This window comes from Watersipora subatra, chromosome 3, assembly GCF_963576615.1.
Source record: "Watersipora subatra chromosome 3, tzWatSuba1.1, whole genome shotgun sequence".
NCBI lineage: Eukaryota > Metazoa > Bryozoa > Gymnolaemata > Cheilostomatida > Watersiporidae > Watersipora > Watersipora subatra.
Window position 1 is genome coordinate 50,747,243 of NC_088710.1, and position 17,405 is coordinate 50,764,647.

Below are 17,405 nucleotides of genomic sequence, written 5' to 3' on the forward strand. Positions count from 1 at the left end.
CATTTCCCATAAAGTTACTAATGGCTTGATTGAACCTAGTTTTATATATCTATAAATATAGATATATCTATATATATTTATAAATATATATAGATATATATATATATATAAATGGTTTAAAAGATTGATAATAAGAATTTGCAAGAATTACATATATGAGTTAACATAACCATTATCATACAGCACAGCAAGTGATGTCTTTATGTATGACTTAAATATATGAGTTAACATAACCATTATCATACAGCACAGCAATTGATGTCTTTATGTATGACTTACATATATGAGTTAACATAACCATTATCACACAGCACAGCAATTGATGTCTTTATGTATGACTTACATATATGAGTTAACATAACCATTATCATACAGCACAGCAATTGATGTCTTTATGTATGACTTACATATTTTGTAGAAACAAGAACAAATAACACAAAACATAACATAGATATGATGGAACCCTTTAGAAAAGTTTCTACAACTTATGTTGCCTATTATTACACAAGGAAACCAGACTCTCCTTTGTAGAAAATCAAAATGGCCAAACGATTTATTTATGTCTACTGATGTAATAGTCAGAATGTCTTACAAATTATGCATTACGGTTGAATTCCATATTTTTATTCCTCAAATCTTCATACTAACCATAAATAAATAAAGACGATATACACACATTTTCAGAGTTGAAAAAGTTAAAGAAAGTTATGTTGTGTGCAAAATCGGAGCCTATAAGCCAATCCAAAAGGATCTAATGTACATCAATTATAATGCATAGAAAAAAACAAGAACAGGCTAGATGTCATTTTAGCATATTTTAAGTGCTTGTGACACTTGCTCCGGATTAACCCAAACCTGTTTACTGAACTGTGAATACTATGCAAATAATAAATTATTTAAATACACACTAATTGACATTCTAGCCATAGCATTCTTTGTTAAGGAGTTTTGAACACCGACCCGAGTGTCATAAAGTGTCAAAAAGACAATAGGCCCCGTCACGGTGAGTAATTAGTAAGACTAATGTAGGGCAAGGCCAGGGCAGAACCTCATAGAGAAGTTTGATTAGTTTTTCTACTACCGATGCAAAAAATGAAAGCATATCCTGTAGTCAAGTAATACGATCGCTCTGCTAGGGTACACAGCATTTTCTCGCAACGACATATATACACAGGATGCATGTAATTCTTCATTAAGCTTAATGAATTAAAATGACGTACTATAAAAATATTGACTGAAACATATATACATGTATATATATTTATATAATATAATTTTCAATTTAATTGCTGAAAGATTTTACTTCTGATAATTCGTTTCTAACTATTATGATTCATTTCCTATGGCAAATGAAGCATAAAAGTCTTGAAAGTCCTTTTTATTATTTCAATATTTGGAATTAATGACTAACAAATAATTTTAATATGGTATTATAGATAGAACAGTTAAAATTACGTAGTGAAGTCTTTCTCTAAATATTGAAACCAGCCAAAATTAGTGACAGTGCAGTGAATTGAAAAAATGTTTTTTTGAGTTGTAACAAGAAAGAATTCCTACCGATCTGACATATTCTTTGAGGGTCAAGATGAAGCAGGCAATTCCTAACTCCTTCAGAATAAAATAAGATTACTTTGGTATTGAGAAAAATTGTAAATAAAATATTTCCAGATATTTCTATGTTGATCAAAAATACATCAAAAACATGTGCAACTCCAATGACATGACGTTTAAAGGAAGATACGCAAAAAACAGAATATACTTTAGGGTACATTTTTTACCTGACACTTGGGACTATTGCTTAGTTCAACAAATTTGAGAACAATACACAAGTCAACATAATCGATATGTCAAAGCTAATCTCTTTTCATCTACATGGCATGTGACAACCAATACCTACATTCTGCGCTTTGTAGTTTATTTGACACTAACATATAACAGCTGATAAAGGTGAATACAACTCCAAGAACTAAACATACTACTGTTAATGATGATGAAACATTATTATACCAGATGAGGTTTTAATTTTTGCACAAATATGATTTTGCACATGTGCAATAAAGAGCAGTAAATTAAACTGAAACAAGATGGCCTGACTCACCAGCTGAGTCAACTGAAGTCACTGACTCACCAACTGAGTCAGCGACTTGAGAGCATTAAAAGCTGTTAAAGGAAAGAAACACTCGACATGTTAGTATAAAGCTTTTAAAATTTATATTACGCCTGTCAGGACTAAAGGTGAATTCTAGGAATGGCACGCGATTTATATACCACTAGTACTCTGGCAGTTTAGTGTGTCATGAGAGATCGTCAGGAGTGTCGATAAAGCACAAAGAATAATTACACGCATCTACACAACTATTCTCATACGTGCAAAGGCGAGTGATTAGCGTAGGTCTTAGACTGTAGGACAGCCAAGTTGAATGTTGGAAGTTCAAATCCCATATGATGAAACCTTTTTGCAACCTCCAACCAATGATGAACATGACTCTTACTTTGAAAAAAGGTTATGGCTATAATATAGCAGTTAATAAAGCAAGCACAACTCCTGAACCGGATAGACTATCCGAAAAACAGTTTAACATTTAACACAACATTAAGGCTGACTCACAATCAGTCTGAGTGTGGGAATGTGATTAAAATATAACTGCAAGGACTGTATTTGACATATTTCTGGTATGATCTACTTTTTGTGCAGCTGACTTCTAGCTTATCCTAACTCGAAGTACTAGAAAGAAATGAACCGAGCTTTACTTAACATGAAATTAATGGCCGACACCTGATGTAGATTAACTTGTGGAGCGCCGCACCACATCGTTATCTATGATATACCTCATCAGTGCTTCAGTTCAAGGGCTAGAACGTTACAAAACATCCGCATTGTTTTCTGCCACAACTTCCTCAAACAAATTTTTAAAGATGAAGTTCACTGTCCCTAGCAGAGTTCATTTGATATGTTAAACAATGTTTTCAACTATTTGTTTCTTTCACTACAGCGTCAAAGAAACTGAGTAACATCTTTGCATACATAAACTTTGAAAGGTTGTCTGCACCAAAATTCACAATACAGTTATTTGGTATCAAAAGGTTCACCATGTCTTACTCTGTTGTGTTGTAAGTGCTAAATATGTGAAAACGTGATTACAAGCTCTTAAAAGCTTAAAAACGAACAGTTGATCGCACCCATCACGAAAACGCCGTTGATTGTAATCCCTTTCCAATGGGACATAGTTGAACACGATGGCTTCTGTTTACACATTCATGCAACCTCATTCGTTGAAATATTTTCACAAATATACTTCACGCATTCAATAAAACCATGTCTATTGTCCTTACGCGTCTATTTCACCATCATTGTAATGCTGTCACCTTGAGCCCTGATATTTCAAAAACTACTGAAAAAACTCATTTAATTTTTTAACCTTAGCTCGAAGGAGTGCATATCATCATCTGATGAACATGACGAGCCTGTTGGTCATGCGTGATAGTTGAAAAATGCTGCAGAAATTATTCGCGCTGTTTGGCAGGAAGTATGGGTCACACGATCAGATTAAGACTAGATGATTAGACCAAGCCGAAACAAAACTGTAAAGTAGCGAGCATCTATATTTGATACGGGGTCTTTGGTAAAACCTGAAGTGTTTGTCATAAACTAGTGCTATGAGAAGTTTTATATTGAGCTTTTTATTGGTCTTTCAATTCAAGTGAAAACATCACATGTGAAAACAATAACTGAATTGCTTGAGTACGTCATCGAAATAAATTGATTCCAACCTACGGCGTTTTCGTGATGGCGGCGATTAACTATTCGTTTTTGAGCTTTTAAGGGCTTGTAATCACATTTCTACATATTTTGCACTTACAACACAACAGAGTAAGACATGCTGAATTATTTGATACCAAACAACTGTAATGTGAATTTTGTTGCAAGTCAACCTTTAACAAAATTTTTTCCATAGTTGTAAACGATACAAAGAACTACTAGTTGAATTGCATCCGATCTAAACTACTGTTATGGTTTATTTAAATAAATAATTTAAAACAAAATTTAAAATGAAGAAATAATTTATATTAATAAATCCCACATTGTCAATGTATGTCTGTAAGTTGGTCCCCGTAAATGCTACGTGTTTCACATTTCTCGGCTAATTTCATCCAAACTTCACACGCATCTGCCACGGGCCTTCAGCTAGGTCACTAAATTATTTGGTCTCAAACCCAATCTGGTTCCTGAGAATCGGCCTCTTAAACATTTAACTGCAGGATATTTAATTGAAAACGAAAGAAATACGAGTAGAAATCGCATCGGCATCGCCAGGATTTCTACTCGTCTTTCTATAAAATGTCATTTTGGTATACAACCATTACTGAGGCCATGCGGCCTCAGTACTGAGAAATAAACGCGAACCCAAAGCGCAATACATCGTGAGGCTGATGAGAACTTACTCATCAGGTGCTTGAATTCTACATCCACACTCCACTGCAGCTGCTGCCGGTCATCAGCGCTCACCCGGTTTTCTGTGTAGAACTCGCTGATTATAGCGGGGAAGGTATCGAGGGTATGACTAGACCAGTTATGAGGAGTGTGTTCATGAACCTTCTTAAGTAGACTTAGGCACCAGTTTCCAGTCTGGCCAGAATCAGCTACAAAAGTACGCAGAACATGTAGCTACGATATACTGAAGCAAACTCTCATTTTACAATAACTATTTGTGTCAAAAATATGTAAGGATTTAAATTAAATGAAACAATATACCATTCGTATAAAATCATTTGATTTAAACTCTTGGAACATTAAAGTACAACAAACTATGAATGCTTGTCAGCTAGGAACATAAATCTGATATGTAGGCCTCGTGTGTGTTTCATGTATTTGTACATTAATTTATGTACATTGTAGATATGATGAATACTAGCAATCAGTATGTACATAAAACGTATTAAAAACAAGATATGTTTTAAATTCTGTACTTTATAGGCCACGTCACAAGTAACCTGCCAGCTGTAACAAATCGACTTATCAAAACGCGAACAAGAGCTAATATACATGTATCAGCCATCAATCTATGTCTATTATAGCAATAGAAGGTAGGAAAGGCTGTAAAATTAAGTGTTCGCTAATCTCTCAAGTTAACAAGGAAATAAATCAGGCAGATCTTATAGAATTAGAGATTAATGTAGACTGACTCTCCTATAGAACCTACTGACATTGTGAAGATGCCAAATACGATAATACCATTACTGATTCAGAAGCACCCTACAAAACTACCAAGTTGCATAGGGCTATCCATCACACTGCTTGAAGCTATCCACTAAGTTGCATAGAGCTATCTGCCACACTGTGTAAAGCTATCTACTAAGTTGCATAGAGCTATCCACCAGACTGTGTAAAGCCATCTACCAGATTGCATAGATCTATCATTAAATTGTATAGAGTTACTCATAAAAAGCAATGTTTTAGCTTTGCAATAAAACCATATCAGGGTCTTTTAGTGTTAAAGATTTCGTTTTTCTTTCTCTCACTAAACCTTCACATTGATTGAAGCTTATTGAAAGGTGATGAGCAATTTCAGTCAATGTTTTCCGTCTGCTGCCAGATTTGAGAGAGGATGTTGAATGTAGAACCTTTTAACCAAAAACTTAAGTTATTAGAAAGTCTGGCAGAGAAATTAGTGAGCAGATTAGTGATGGAGCCGAGATAAATAAGGATCAATGACTGCAACTGATCGTCACAAATTTTCACAAGCCGTTTTATGTATGATGCAACAGTTTTATAGAGCAAATGATCGGTCAAGAATACCACAGCTAAAAATCTATACATTAATTTCTATTTACAGATAACCAATAAATCATGTTGGAAAGATTTAAAAAATTCATATTTCTATGTATTAGAAAAATAACTGTACAGCAAGTATATGCGTTTATCGACTTGAGTTTTTTCAAACATGTCTCATTCCTTGGGGAGTCCTGGGCCACATCAAACATATTTAGCAGACAGGTAAATCATACGCTAGTACAGTCACACAGCCACTAAATTATAAACACGCCATTACTAGCTTAGCGAGCGATGCGCACTCACAGACTGTGTTGATGGCGCGCGCCAATGTAAGCACCAGTATCCTGTTGAGCTCCTCAGAGTCATGAAAGACAAGAGAGAATTTGTTCTCTACTATGCTTCTGTGGACTTGCTGTTGTACCTCCACGTTACCCAGTGACAGCAGCAGGCATGCTGCCGAGTTCTCATACCTACGATGAAGGATTATGCCAGCCAATAAGAGAAAAGATATCAAATGCTTATGCAGTTAAAAAATAACCAAGGTCAAGTATTGATAATTGGTATGTGAAACATAAATCAGAATTCAAAGTTAAAGCATGATAATGAAAACTATTTTGAATAGGTGGCTTTACTGAAGGAAAGGGAAACGAAAGTTAAAATTATTATTTTACATACTAACAGTTTAGCTTGGTAAGTTTCTGACATTTCAATCATTCCAAATTCACGTTTACATGATAAAAGGTAATAGCAAACGCAGGGGTACCTGCATTGGTGAATATCAACTTCAATTTAATGTTATTAATAAACTCAGGGATACCTGCATTGGTGAATATCAACATTATTCAAAGCTACTAGCAAATGTAGAGATACCTGCATTGGTGAATATTAACATTATTCAAAGCTACTAACAAACGTAGGGATACCTGGAGGTTATATATAGAACTTAATCATCGTTATTAGCTAACACAGGAATACCTGTATTTGTGAGTATCAAATCGAAGCACAAACAGCAAAATTTAAATTTTGTGCAGGCTTACCATAGGCCTGTTAGTAAATCAACAAACCCAAGATATAGCTTATTCATTGTAGCTTACATAAGATGGACAGGAGGAGGTACATGACAGATCCAAAATGTGATGTATAAAACTTTACCAGCCTGTGAGGCGTTCTATTGAAGCTGTATCTTGGAAGAGAATAATAGTCATAATCATAACGCTAACACTATCACATTTTGTAGAACTAAATAAACACAGTCATTATAATAGTTTTAGTAAGCTCTATGTTACACTACATCTCGATAATCACGGAAGCCAAGAAATCCTGTGAAATGATAAACACTATAGAATCTATTACCACACGGTAACAATTTCTGGCCTTAGATAAACGATCACTGCATGTGAGTTTATCGAGGAAACAAGTATTTGAACTAAAAAAATAAGAAAGCTGTATGCGCCTATATACATGGGAGAGCAACTTTACCAGCTTTACAGTGTCTTTTTGAAGTACCTTAAATCTTTGTTGTGAAATATGAGATATTATTTCCTGCTCAAATGTATTTAATTGACGATATCTGTTCCGAACCATTATTCATCTGCTTCTAAGAGGAAAATGTTGAAATATTTCGATGCTAAGAGATCAATAATAATAAATCAAACCGGATACTCTTAACTTAAACCTAGCAACAGCTCATCTCCAATATGTTCCACGTTTCATACACCGATATCAGGCCTGTAATAAGTTATTAGAAATTTAGACATAGATAAGCAAAGACAAGACGCATATATGACGCAAGTCCATATCACTTATTTGAAAATATTACGCAGTTGAAACATAATCTTATGTGGTAGCTTGTCTCTAGCATCCCGGTGCTAAAATTCTGTCTTAAAATGGTAACTACAGACATAGTACAGGCCACATCCTAGACACTAGACTGGTTTCATTAGCTGTTCTCATAGGGCTTCATGATGATGCAACAAAAGCAGTTCACTAAGTGTCTCATATCATGAGCAATTCTTCGACCAAAGCTTTTGAGAGAATGAACAGCAGCTAGAATAGCTTTTATCAGAGGTGAAGATAACTACTGAAAGAGAAAAACGCTTCAAATAGTGTAGATAGAGGGCCGAAGACAGATCAAATATACAACCCCACTCAAATAAATAGTGTAGATAGAGGGCCGAAGACAGATCGAATATACAACCCAACTCAAATAAATAGTGCAGATAGAGGGCCGAAGACAGATCAAATATACAACCCAACTCAAATAAATAGTGCAGATAGAGGGCCGAAGACAGACCAAATATACAACCCAACTCAAATAAATAGTGTAGATAGAGGGCCGAAGACAGATCAAATATACAACCCAACTCAAATAAATAGTGCAGATAGAAGGCTGAAGACAGATCGAATATACAACTCCACTCAAATAAATAGTGTAGATAGAGGGCCGAAGACAGATCGAATATACAACCCCACTCAAATAAATAGTGCAGATAGAAGGCTGAAGACAGATCGAATATACAACCCAACTCAAATAAATAGTGCAGATAGAGGGCTGAAGACAGATCGAATATACAACCCCACTCAAATAAATAGTGCAGATAGAGGGCCGAATACAGATAGAATATACAACCAGCTCAAATAAATAGTGCAGATAGAGGGCCGAAGAAAGATCGAATATACAACCAGCTCAAATAAATAGTGCAGATAGAGGGCCGAAGAAAGATCGAATATACAACCCCACTCAAATAAATAGTGCAGATAGAGGGCTGAATACAGATAGAATATACAACCCCACTCAAATAAATAGTGTAGATAGAGGGCCGAAGAAAGATCGAATATACAACCCAACTCAAATAAATAGTGCAGATAGAGGGCCGAAGACAGATCAAATATACAACCCCACTCAAATAAATAGTGTAGATAGAGGGCCGAAGACAGATCGAATATACAACCCAACTCAAATAAATAGTGCAGATAGAGGGCAGAATACAGATCGAATATACAACCAGCTCAAATAAATAGTGCAGATAGAGGGCTGAAGACAGATAGAATATACAACCCCACTCAAATAAATAGTGTAGATAGAGGGCCGAAGACAGATCGAATATACAACCCAACTCAAATAAATAGTGCAGATAGAGGGCAGAATACAGATCGAATATACAACCCAACTCAAATAAATAGTGTAGATAGAGGGCCGAAGACAGATCGAATATACAACCAGCTCAAATAAATAGTGCAGATAGAGGGCCGAAGAAAGATCGAATATACAACCAGCTCAAATAAATAGTGCAGATAGAGGGCTGAAGAAAGATCGAATATACAACCCAACTCAAATAAATAGTGCAGATAGAGGGCCGAAGAAAGATCGAATATACAACCCCACTCAAATAAATAGTGCAGATAGAGGGCTGAAGACAGATCGAATATACAACCCCACTCAAATAAATAGTGCAGATAGAGGGCTGAAGACAGATCGAATATACAACCCAACTCAAATAAATAGTGCAGATAGAGGGCTGAAGACAGATCGAATATACAACCCCACTCAAATAAATAGTGCAGATAGAGGGCCGAATACAGATAGAATATACAGCCCCACTCAAATAAATAGTGCAGATAGAGGGCCGAAGACAGATAGAATATACAACCCCACTCAAATAAATAGTGCAGATAGAGGGCTGAAGACAGATCGAATATACAACCCCACTCAAATAAATAGTGCAGATAGAGGGCCGAAGAAAGATCGAATATACAACCCCACTCAAATAAATAGTGTAGATAGAGGGCTGAAGACAGATCGAATATACAACCCCACTCAAATAAATAGTGCAGATAGAGGGCTGAAGACAGATCGAATATACAACCCAACTCAAATAAATAGTGCAGATAGAGGGCTGAAGACAGATAGAATATACAACCCAACTCAAATAAATAGTGCAGATAGAGGGCTGAAGACAGATCGAATATACAACCCCACTCAAATAAATAGTGCAGATAGAGGGCCGAAGACAGATCGAATATACAACCCCACTCAAATAAATAGTGTAGATAGAGGGCCGAAGACAGATCGAATATACAACCCAACTCAAATAAATAGTGTAGATAGAGGGCTGAAGACAGATCGAATATACAACCCAACTCAAATAAATAGTGTAGATAGAGGGCTGAAGACAGATCGAATATACAACCCAACTCAAATAAATAGTGCAGATAGAGGGCTGAAGACAGATCGAATATACAACCCAACTCAAATAAATAGTGCAGATAGAGGGCTGAAGACAGATCGAATATACAACCCAACTCAAATAAATAGTGCAGATAGAGGGCTGAAGACAGATCGAATATACAACCCCACTCAAATAAATAGTGCAGATAGAGGGCCGAAGAAAGATCGAATATACAACCCCACTCAAATAAATAGTGTAGATAGAGGGCCGAAGACAGATCGAATATACAACCCCACTCAAATAAATAGTGCAGATAGAGGGCTGAAGACAGATCGAATATACAACCCAACTCAAATAAATAGTGCAGATAGAGGGCCGAAGACAGATCGAATATACAACCCAACTCAAATAAATGCACTAATGGAGAATTTTATGGGATGAACAAAGGTTAACATGCTAGAAAACAACAATGATTAAAATAGAGGGTAATTTAAACATCTCTAATAGAAGATAATGGAAGTAAACTACTATCTATTAATTGTTAAATCCTTTTCTAACAATGTGAGCAGCTTTAAAATTTAAACTATTTAACATCAAAACACTGGATCAACTCTCATTCTAAAGTAAAATCTGCTGCAAGAATAGTGATGAGTGCTATTTGCTATCAATACCGTGTTTTCACTTTCTTCGTGGTTCTTTCTAGCCAATCAAATTGATTGTTTTTAAGTAGATCTGAAGACAAAAAGAGGTCACATGGGTTAAAATAAGCTAGAGCTGCATTCCTCACAGTTCTTTTAATTGAATACGTAATAAAAATGCCTGGACATAAGCCAAGACTCTGGATAGCTACTCTGGGGAGATAATCCACACCAAATATAAGCCGACATCTCATTAGGCGGGTGAAACAATAGAAATTAACATACTGCTAGCGGTCCTCTAATTAACTGCGGCCTTATTAATTCCAGCCATTAATCTCTGGCACTTTCCATGAGCTCTGCAAACTTTCACAGGCCGTTCACTCAGTGCAAACACGTCATCTATGACCTGGTAACGGCCACTCACAAGACACAGCCAGGAATGTTCATGACTAAACTCTTTTGTGAAGCAAATCTAGCTAACAGAGATAATACCTAATCGGAGATAATCTCAAATCTTTCTGCAAACAGAAGCAAACAACTTTCATAACAAAGCTTAGGCGATCAAAGTACGACATCTACCCTGGATGGTAACGCCGTAACTTATAGCATTATTGATCATTTGAGCTGATTATTCCAAAGCGGTACCATCAACCCCTTAGCTCACGAGGGTTTCCCATAGACATATGCCCTCCTCATATCAGCATTTTTCAGTCCTTTGTTTAATACAAAAACAGCAAGGGGTGTCATTGCTATGAAATCTTCATGACAAAAGATAACAACATGTGCCCAGACATGTAGACCGTAGACAGGATTGGCAGGCTCCACTTTACCACTGTCATCACATAAGGAAACACCGTTATCAGCCTATTCTTTTGCATTATAATATAATAGATTATTGATGGCCCCAAAGCCCGTGTCACCTTCTTGTTACGTCGAAACACACCCTTTCTTCATTCCATAGGATAATTACGAATAATCTAGTAATTGATGGACTATTAACAAAGTAAAACAGAATACATTTTTATGAAATATTGTGTCAAAGCTACTGCGCATTAAATCATAACTAAAGTAAAATCTTTTCTTCATATTCAAAACATAAACTTTGTAGCTGATAAGAAAAGATCTTTCATTGGTGAGTCAAAACATGTTTTGAACAAAACAGATACGTAGAAGAGTCAGTTGGCATGACAATTAATAATATTACACAAATATTCTTACAGCTATCAGTTTTCATCATTCTGCTATTTCAAAGTATCACCCCGGTTCAGCATTTGTACAACTTTGATAGTCATCCATATTATTTGTATTATCACGCGAACACCGTCAAAACACACTGACATACTTATATAGTATACTGGTAATATATATTTCAACTGAGAATCATATATGCTTTCAATTACTGTTGATATCAATATTGGGACAGCAACAATTGTGTACCTAACAAACTTGAAACATTTCATTATACAACAGCATGAGATTACATATGTTGTAGTATAGATAACACATACAGCATGAGATTACATATGTTGTAGTATAGATAACACATACAGCATGAGATTACATATGTAGTATAGATAACACATACAGCATTAGATTACATATGTTGTAGTATAGATAACACATACAGCATTAGATTACATATGTAGTATAGATAACACATACAGCATGAGATTACATATGTTGTAGTATAGATAACACATACAGCATTAGATTACATATGTTGTAGTATAGATAACACATACAGCATTAGATTACATATGTTGTAGTATAGATAACACATACAGCATTAGATTACATACGTTGTAGTATAGATAACACATACAGCATTAGATTACATATGTTGTAGTTTATTTGTTTGTTTATTTTCATCTATAATATAACTACAAAAAATAATATGAAGAGTGTTTCTTACAGTATGCAAGAACAAGAAAATAGAAAAAAAATGTCACTCCAGGGAAGGTGATGATGAGGTCACTGTGCGCAATAACAAGGCTAATCAAGGCGCGGAACCTGAAAGTAGAGTCAGCAGAAGTCCTGAGGTAGTGCTTCAGTTCATTTTTGAAAGAATTAGCATTTACAATTTTACGCAGTGTAACCGGTAGTAGATTCCATAGCAATGACTTCTGATAATCCAAACAACATTGACCAGCTTTTGATTTAAACAATGGTATCTTTAGGTTTATGTGTGTGTTTGACGAGTAGTTAAATGTGTTATTGTCCTGTTTTGGTTTGTTTCATAAAATGTGTTGTGTGCTTTTATCAGTACTTTGTATTTGTATAACTTTTTAATAGTTAAAATTCTATTTAGGTTGAATAGAGGATTAGCAGAAAAATCATAAGCTTTCTTGTTAATTATTCTGATTAAACGCTTTTGAAAAACTTTAATTTTGTTCAAGTAGCAGTCTGGAGCATTTCCTCATGCCTCAACACAATACGAGAGCTTGGAATTGATGAAGGAATTGTACAGAATTAGCAAAACATCCTTAGAGAGGTACTGAGACAATCGAAATGAGACTATCTGACTGATAGAATGTTCATTCGCAATATTTCACTTTCTTCTCTATATGTTTGTAGAATGGTTTTTTTAATGGGTCATTCATTATACACCAGAAATTATCTTAAAAGGAAAAATGTGCAAAGTCGCAAAAAGAGGTTCCATGTGCATACACCTATTGATAATTGGTAAAGTAGGTGATGAAATCATAAACAAATACACATCAGACATTGCTCAATCAATAGACATCTTAAAAACCGGAAAATGGAGCATTTTTTAAAAATTATTTTACTTACTGCTGAAGTAATTAAATAATTTTTTATTAAGAAAGTTTTGCAAATGTGACAATTGTTAGAAAACATAATAAGGATGAACGCAAGAAAGTGAGCGTGTGACATAGCAGACCTAATGAAGAGCTGGTTGTGGCTGACAGTGGTGAGCTCCTCAAGTATGGTGCTGAGTATCTTCATACGATAGTGAGGCTGCATGTGGGTAAGACGGAAGGTTGCCATCTCTAGCAGGCCATTGACTATCATCGGGCTTTCTGCTTTCATCATGGCCGGCAGCAGGTTAGCTAGACACGAGAAATAATGTTATCAGTTTTTTCGTCAACAATACTTGTTTTTAGAGCTGTGTTACCTGTTTACATGTCAAGAAAAAGTGCAAAATTGTTTTACAATACAGCTGCTTGAAAACCTGCAAACCCAAAGCTAAAAAGTTAGTTTTTATTAAAACAGCGTATTTATTTGAGCCTGTTTTGCATCCCTATGCCACCTACATAAGTCTTAACTCCATTAAAGGCTTGGAGGTGATATGCGCCTAATAACACTACTGATGATGTTGAGCAGCAGGTGCATCCGTAGGTGCATCAGCAGGTACATCCCTGTAATGATCATAGTTTATAATTTACTTAGTCTCCAATCATCAGCTATCCAATTTATGCAGCATATGACACATGAATGAGACTGTAAAATCACTTTTAAATATATATGCTCTTTCTGCATTCTTTACACATTGTTTAATTTAGTTTAGACAATGTTACCCCACCTAACAAATATAATAGAGTTGCCTCTTTTGAATGTGACATCTCTGCATTATGCAATACTCACCAATCTAGCTTGCAACATTCTGTTAATTGTTCAGCATTTGAAAATTGTCTTCTCTTCTAACTGACATTTTAATCTTGTACATAGTTTTAAAATGCAGATTGCAGTTGATATAAATTGTGGTTGTAAATGAAAAAGCATTTGTAGACTGTATTTAGTTAATTGTAACTGTTTTAGTTGCTCATGTACCGATTCATGCCTAAACATAATCAGCAAACTGTGTTATAATAATAATAATAATTCATGCCGTGAATATGGGACTCTTTGTTTAACGGGTAAAGCCACTGCCCGCACTCACGTTAATCAATATGAAGTTAACAAGGCTACAAAATATGGAAAAGTTCTGGACTGGAAGAGATGATTGAGCCTGCTGTGATAGACAAGCTCTCTTCACCTACACTAATAGGTATCCATTAGTGTAGGTAATAACAGTTATTATTAAATAACCTTCTAAAGTTGCTTTAGAAGGTTATTTAATATTTGTAATTTATAATTTAAATTAATATTTGTCTTACAATCATATGTTTACACTAACAAGGTGTAACGGTCAATATTCATCCCTTATTTGGGACTGCGTTTGGAAATAACATGGTATATGTTTATGGTGTAGTGTGGCATGAATAACATGGTATATGTTTATGGTGTAGTGTGGCATGAATAACACGGTATATGCTTATGGTGTAGTGTGGCATGAATAACACGGTATATGTTTATGGTGTAGTGTGGCATGAATAACATGGTATATGCTTATGGTGTAGTGTGGCATGAATAACACGGTATATTTTTATGGTGTAGTGTGGCATGAATAACATGGTATATGTTTATGGTGTAGTGTGGCATGAATAACGTTGACAAGACACCTCTCGTGGTTGCCTTTGCAAGACCGAGAAGTATTCTAAAGCTTTCTCTGAAAAGTTTATCATAAACAAAGCTAACCAATGCAAAGATAGTGGGGGTATAAGAGCCAACCTAATCTGAAAAAGTCATTAAGCAGAAGAACCTTTACACACAAGAAACATGTGGCAGAAGGATTTTGAACAAGAATCTTAACAGGAAATAACTCAAATGTGGGGAAAACCATCATGTATGAGAAGCCTAATGCAGAATAGCGATAACATGGAAAATCCTCATATAGAAACCATAATATCCAAAAATTCAATGAAAAAGAATTTTAGTGTAGAAAAATCCTAGGATGAAAAAAAAGAAATCTAATACGGAAGAACCCGAATATGATCAAAAAGAACCAATTTGAAACACGTAAGTATAGAAACATCCAAATATGGAACAATCCTAACAGAGAATAACTATAATATCAAACAAATCAGAATTGAAAAAAATTCCAAAAGGTATTAACAAGGAAGAACATTGACATGGAAATAGTATGATAAAAAACGGTAATTTGGAATAAATTCTGGAATAATTTGAAACAACGCTAATTTAGCCAAACCTTCGAGTTGAAATCTTAATATTGAAAAAACCTAATGAGAAGGAACCTTGGTATGAAGGAACCTTAATATGAGAAACATACTAATCCAAAATGGTCTTAATTTGGAACTGTCCTAACATGAAACAAGATTTAGATGAGAAACCCTAACGTAAATATTCCATTTTGAGAGTGGTGATAACTATTTAATACATGAATCATCATACAACTGAGTGAAACAATGAAATTCAAAAATTTCACTTGTGAATATCTAATGGAAGGCAACAAAAAAAACCTTTACTGCACTTATAAATTTGTAATTTTTAGTTATAAAATATGGCAATACAAAACAATTGGACTGCTGATTGCTGTATTGAACATATTGTAAAACCTCTATTTGAACGTCACCTTTATTTGAATGCCACCTCTAATAGAACGCCACTAAAAGAAGAGTTGAAAAAACAGTGCCACCCTTTATTTGAACGCCACCTCTATTTGACAGCCACTTTGACATTTTGTGATCTTTACGAACCCATGATAGAACTTTTCCCATGATAAGAGGATCAGTAGAAAAGTCTCCTCAAAATGGTACTAATAATTTTATAACAATTATAACAATACTTACAACAGTTATAATAATACTCATAATGTTATACCAATAGCGGTTAATTCTTTTCTTGTTGCTGTAGTGGTTACCATGGTTTTAGTGACGGTGAATCTGAGATCGATCGACACAATCATCAGAACTACACTCTGACTTGAAGTCACTAAGGTTTCAAAAATATCCATTGTTTTAGATTCGTCCACAATATGGTTTACAATCTGACCCAAAGAGTTTAAAGCATTTTGATGTGCGATGGGAATACTCTCCAGAAACACTGTACGATGTAATAGCACCCATTGCTATGGCTTATCAAAGTTCGTTTTTTAATTCCAAAGCTTTATGGCTTTTTCTTTAAAACTTTAAAAGCAACGCTATCAAAATAATTAATAATTGTATCTGGCTAATATTTCTACTCAACGTAGTACCTTGTTTAACTCGGGCTGATACTTCGACCTATATGAAAAATAGTTTTGTAAAAATGCTGAGGATGATGGCATTAATGTCGTTCCACTCGAAGGAGAGTGTAAAATGTAGATAACGTTCGCATGGCTTAGCCCGTGGGGTCGAATTTATCTTGCCAAAACTCCGATGAGCTGGTCGAAAAATACAAAGCCACCTCTATTTAAACAGCATCTCTTATAAAATACCACTATAGAGAAAGCGTTGAAAAATACAGTGCCAATGAGTTCAAATAGAGGTTTTACGGTAGTAAACCTCTATTTTATTCCAGAGCTCACAGGCAGTAATAAGCAAAAATACTTTAAGCTTACACTAGCCATACAGCAATAAACAGCAAAAATAAACAGCAATAAACAGCAAAAATAAACAGCAATAAACAGCAAAAATAAGCTTACACTAGCCATACAGCAATAAACAGAGAATGATTTACCACCAAACAGGCACACTAACAGAAGAGAGAACTAATCGACACTTACTCACAAACGTCTTTATTCCTCCTGTCTGTTCTATCTCAGTATACACTAACAACCTAGCACAGGTCTCGAGAAGGGCGGGAGAAAGGCCTATCTGCACCAGACTCTTCGAGTGTGCATCAATCTTGTTGAATATGTGTTTGATGAGTCTGCAGAGCACACGAGTATAACATAACAATAAACTATAGATCCCTCATAGGCGGATGTTTAACATACTGCGCTAAATGAATTTACCAGGATGTTAAAATTAAAAGATGGTAGTGTAA

General features: G+C 35.1%; 1 protein-coding gene across 1 annotated transcript in view; it reads right to left on the reverse strand.

The window, feature by feature from the left end:
• The window catches only part of LOC137392276 (mediator of RNA polymerase II transcription subunit 23-like), a 67,216-nt gene that overhangs the window by 23,843 nt on the left and 25,968 nt on the right, over window positions 1-17,405 (reverse strand). Inside the window, exons 12-15 of the mRNA XM_068078946.1 lie at window positions 17,143-17,288; window positions 13,480-13,648; window positions 6,077-6,243; window positions 4,444-4,641 (exon numbers count right to left, since the gene is read on the reverse strand). Coding sequence (XP_067935047.1) covers window positions 4,444-4,641; window positions 6,077-6,243; window positions 13,480-13,648; window positions 17,143-17,288 — 680 coding nt within the window. The remainder of the gene's footprint in view (window positions 1-4,443; window positions 4,642-6,076; window positions 6,244-13,479; window positions 13,649-17,142; window positions 17,289-17,405) is intronic.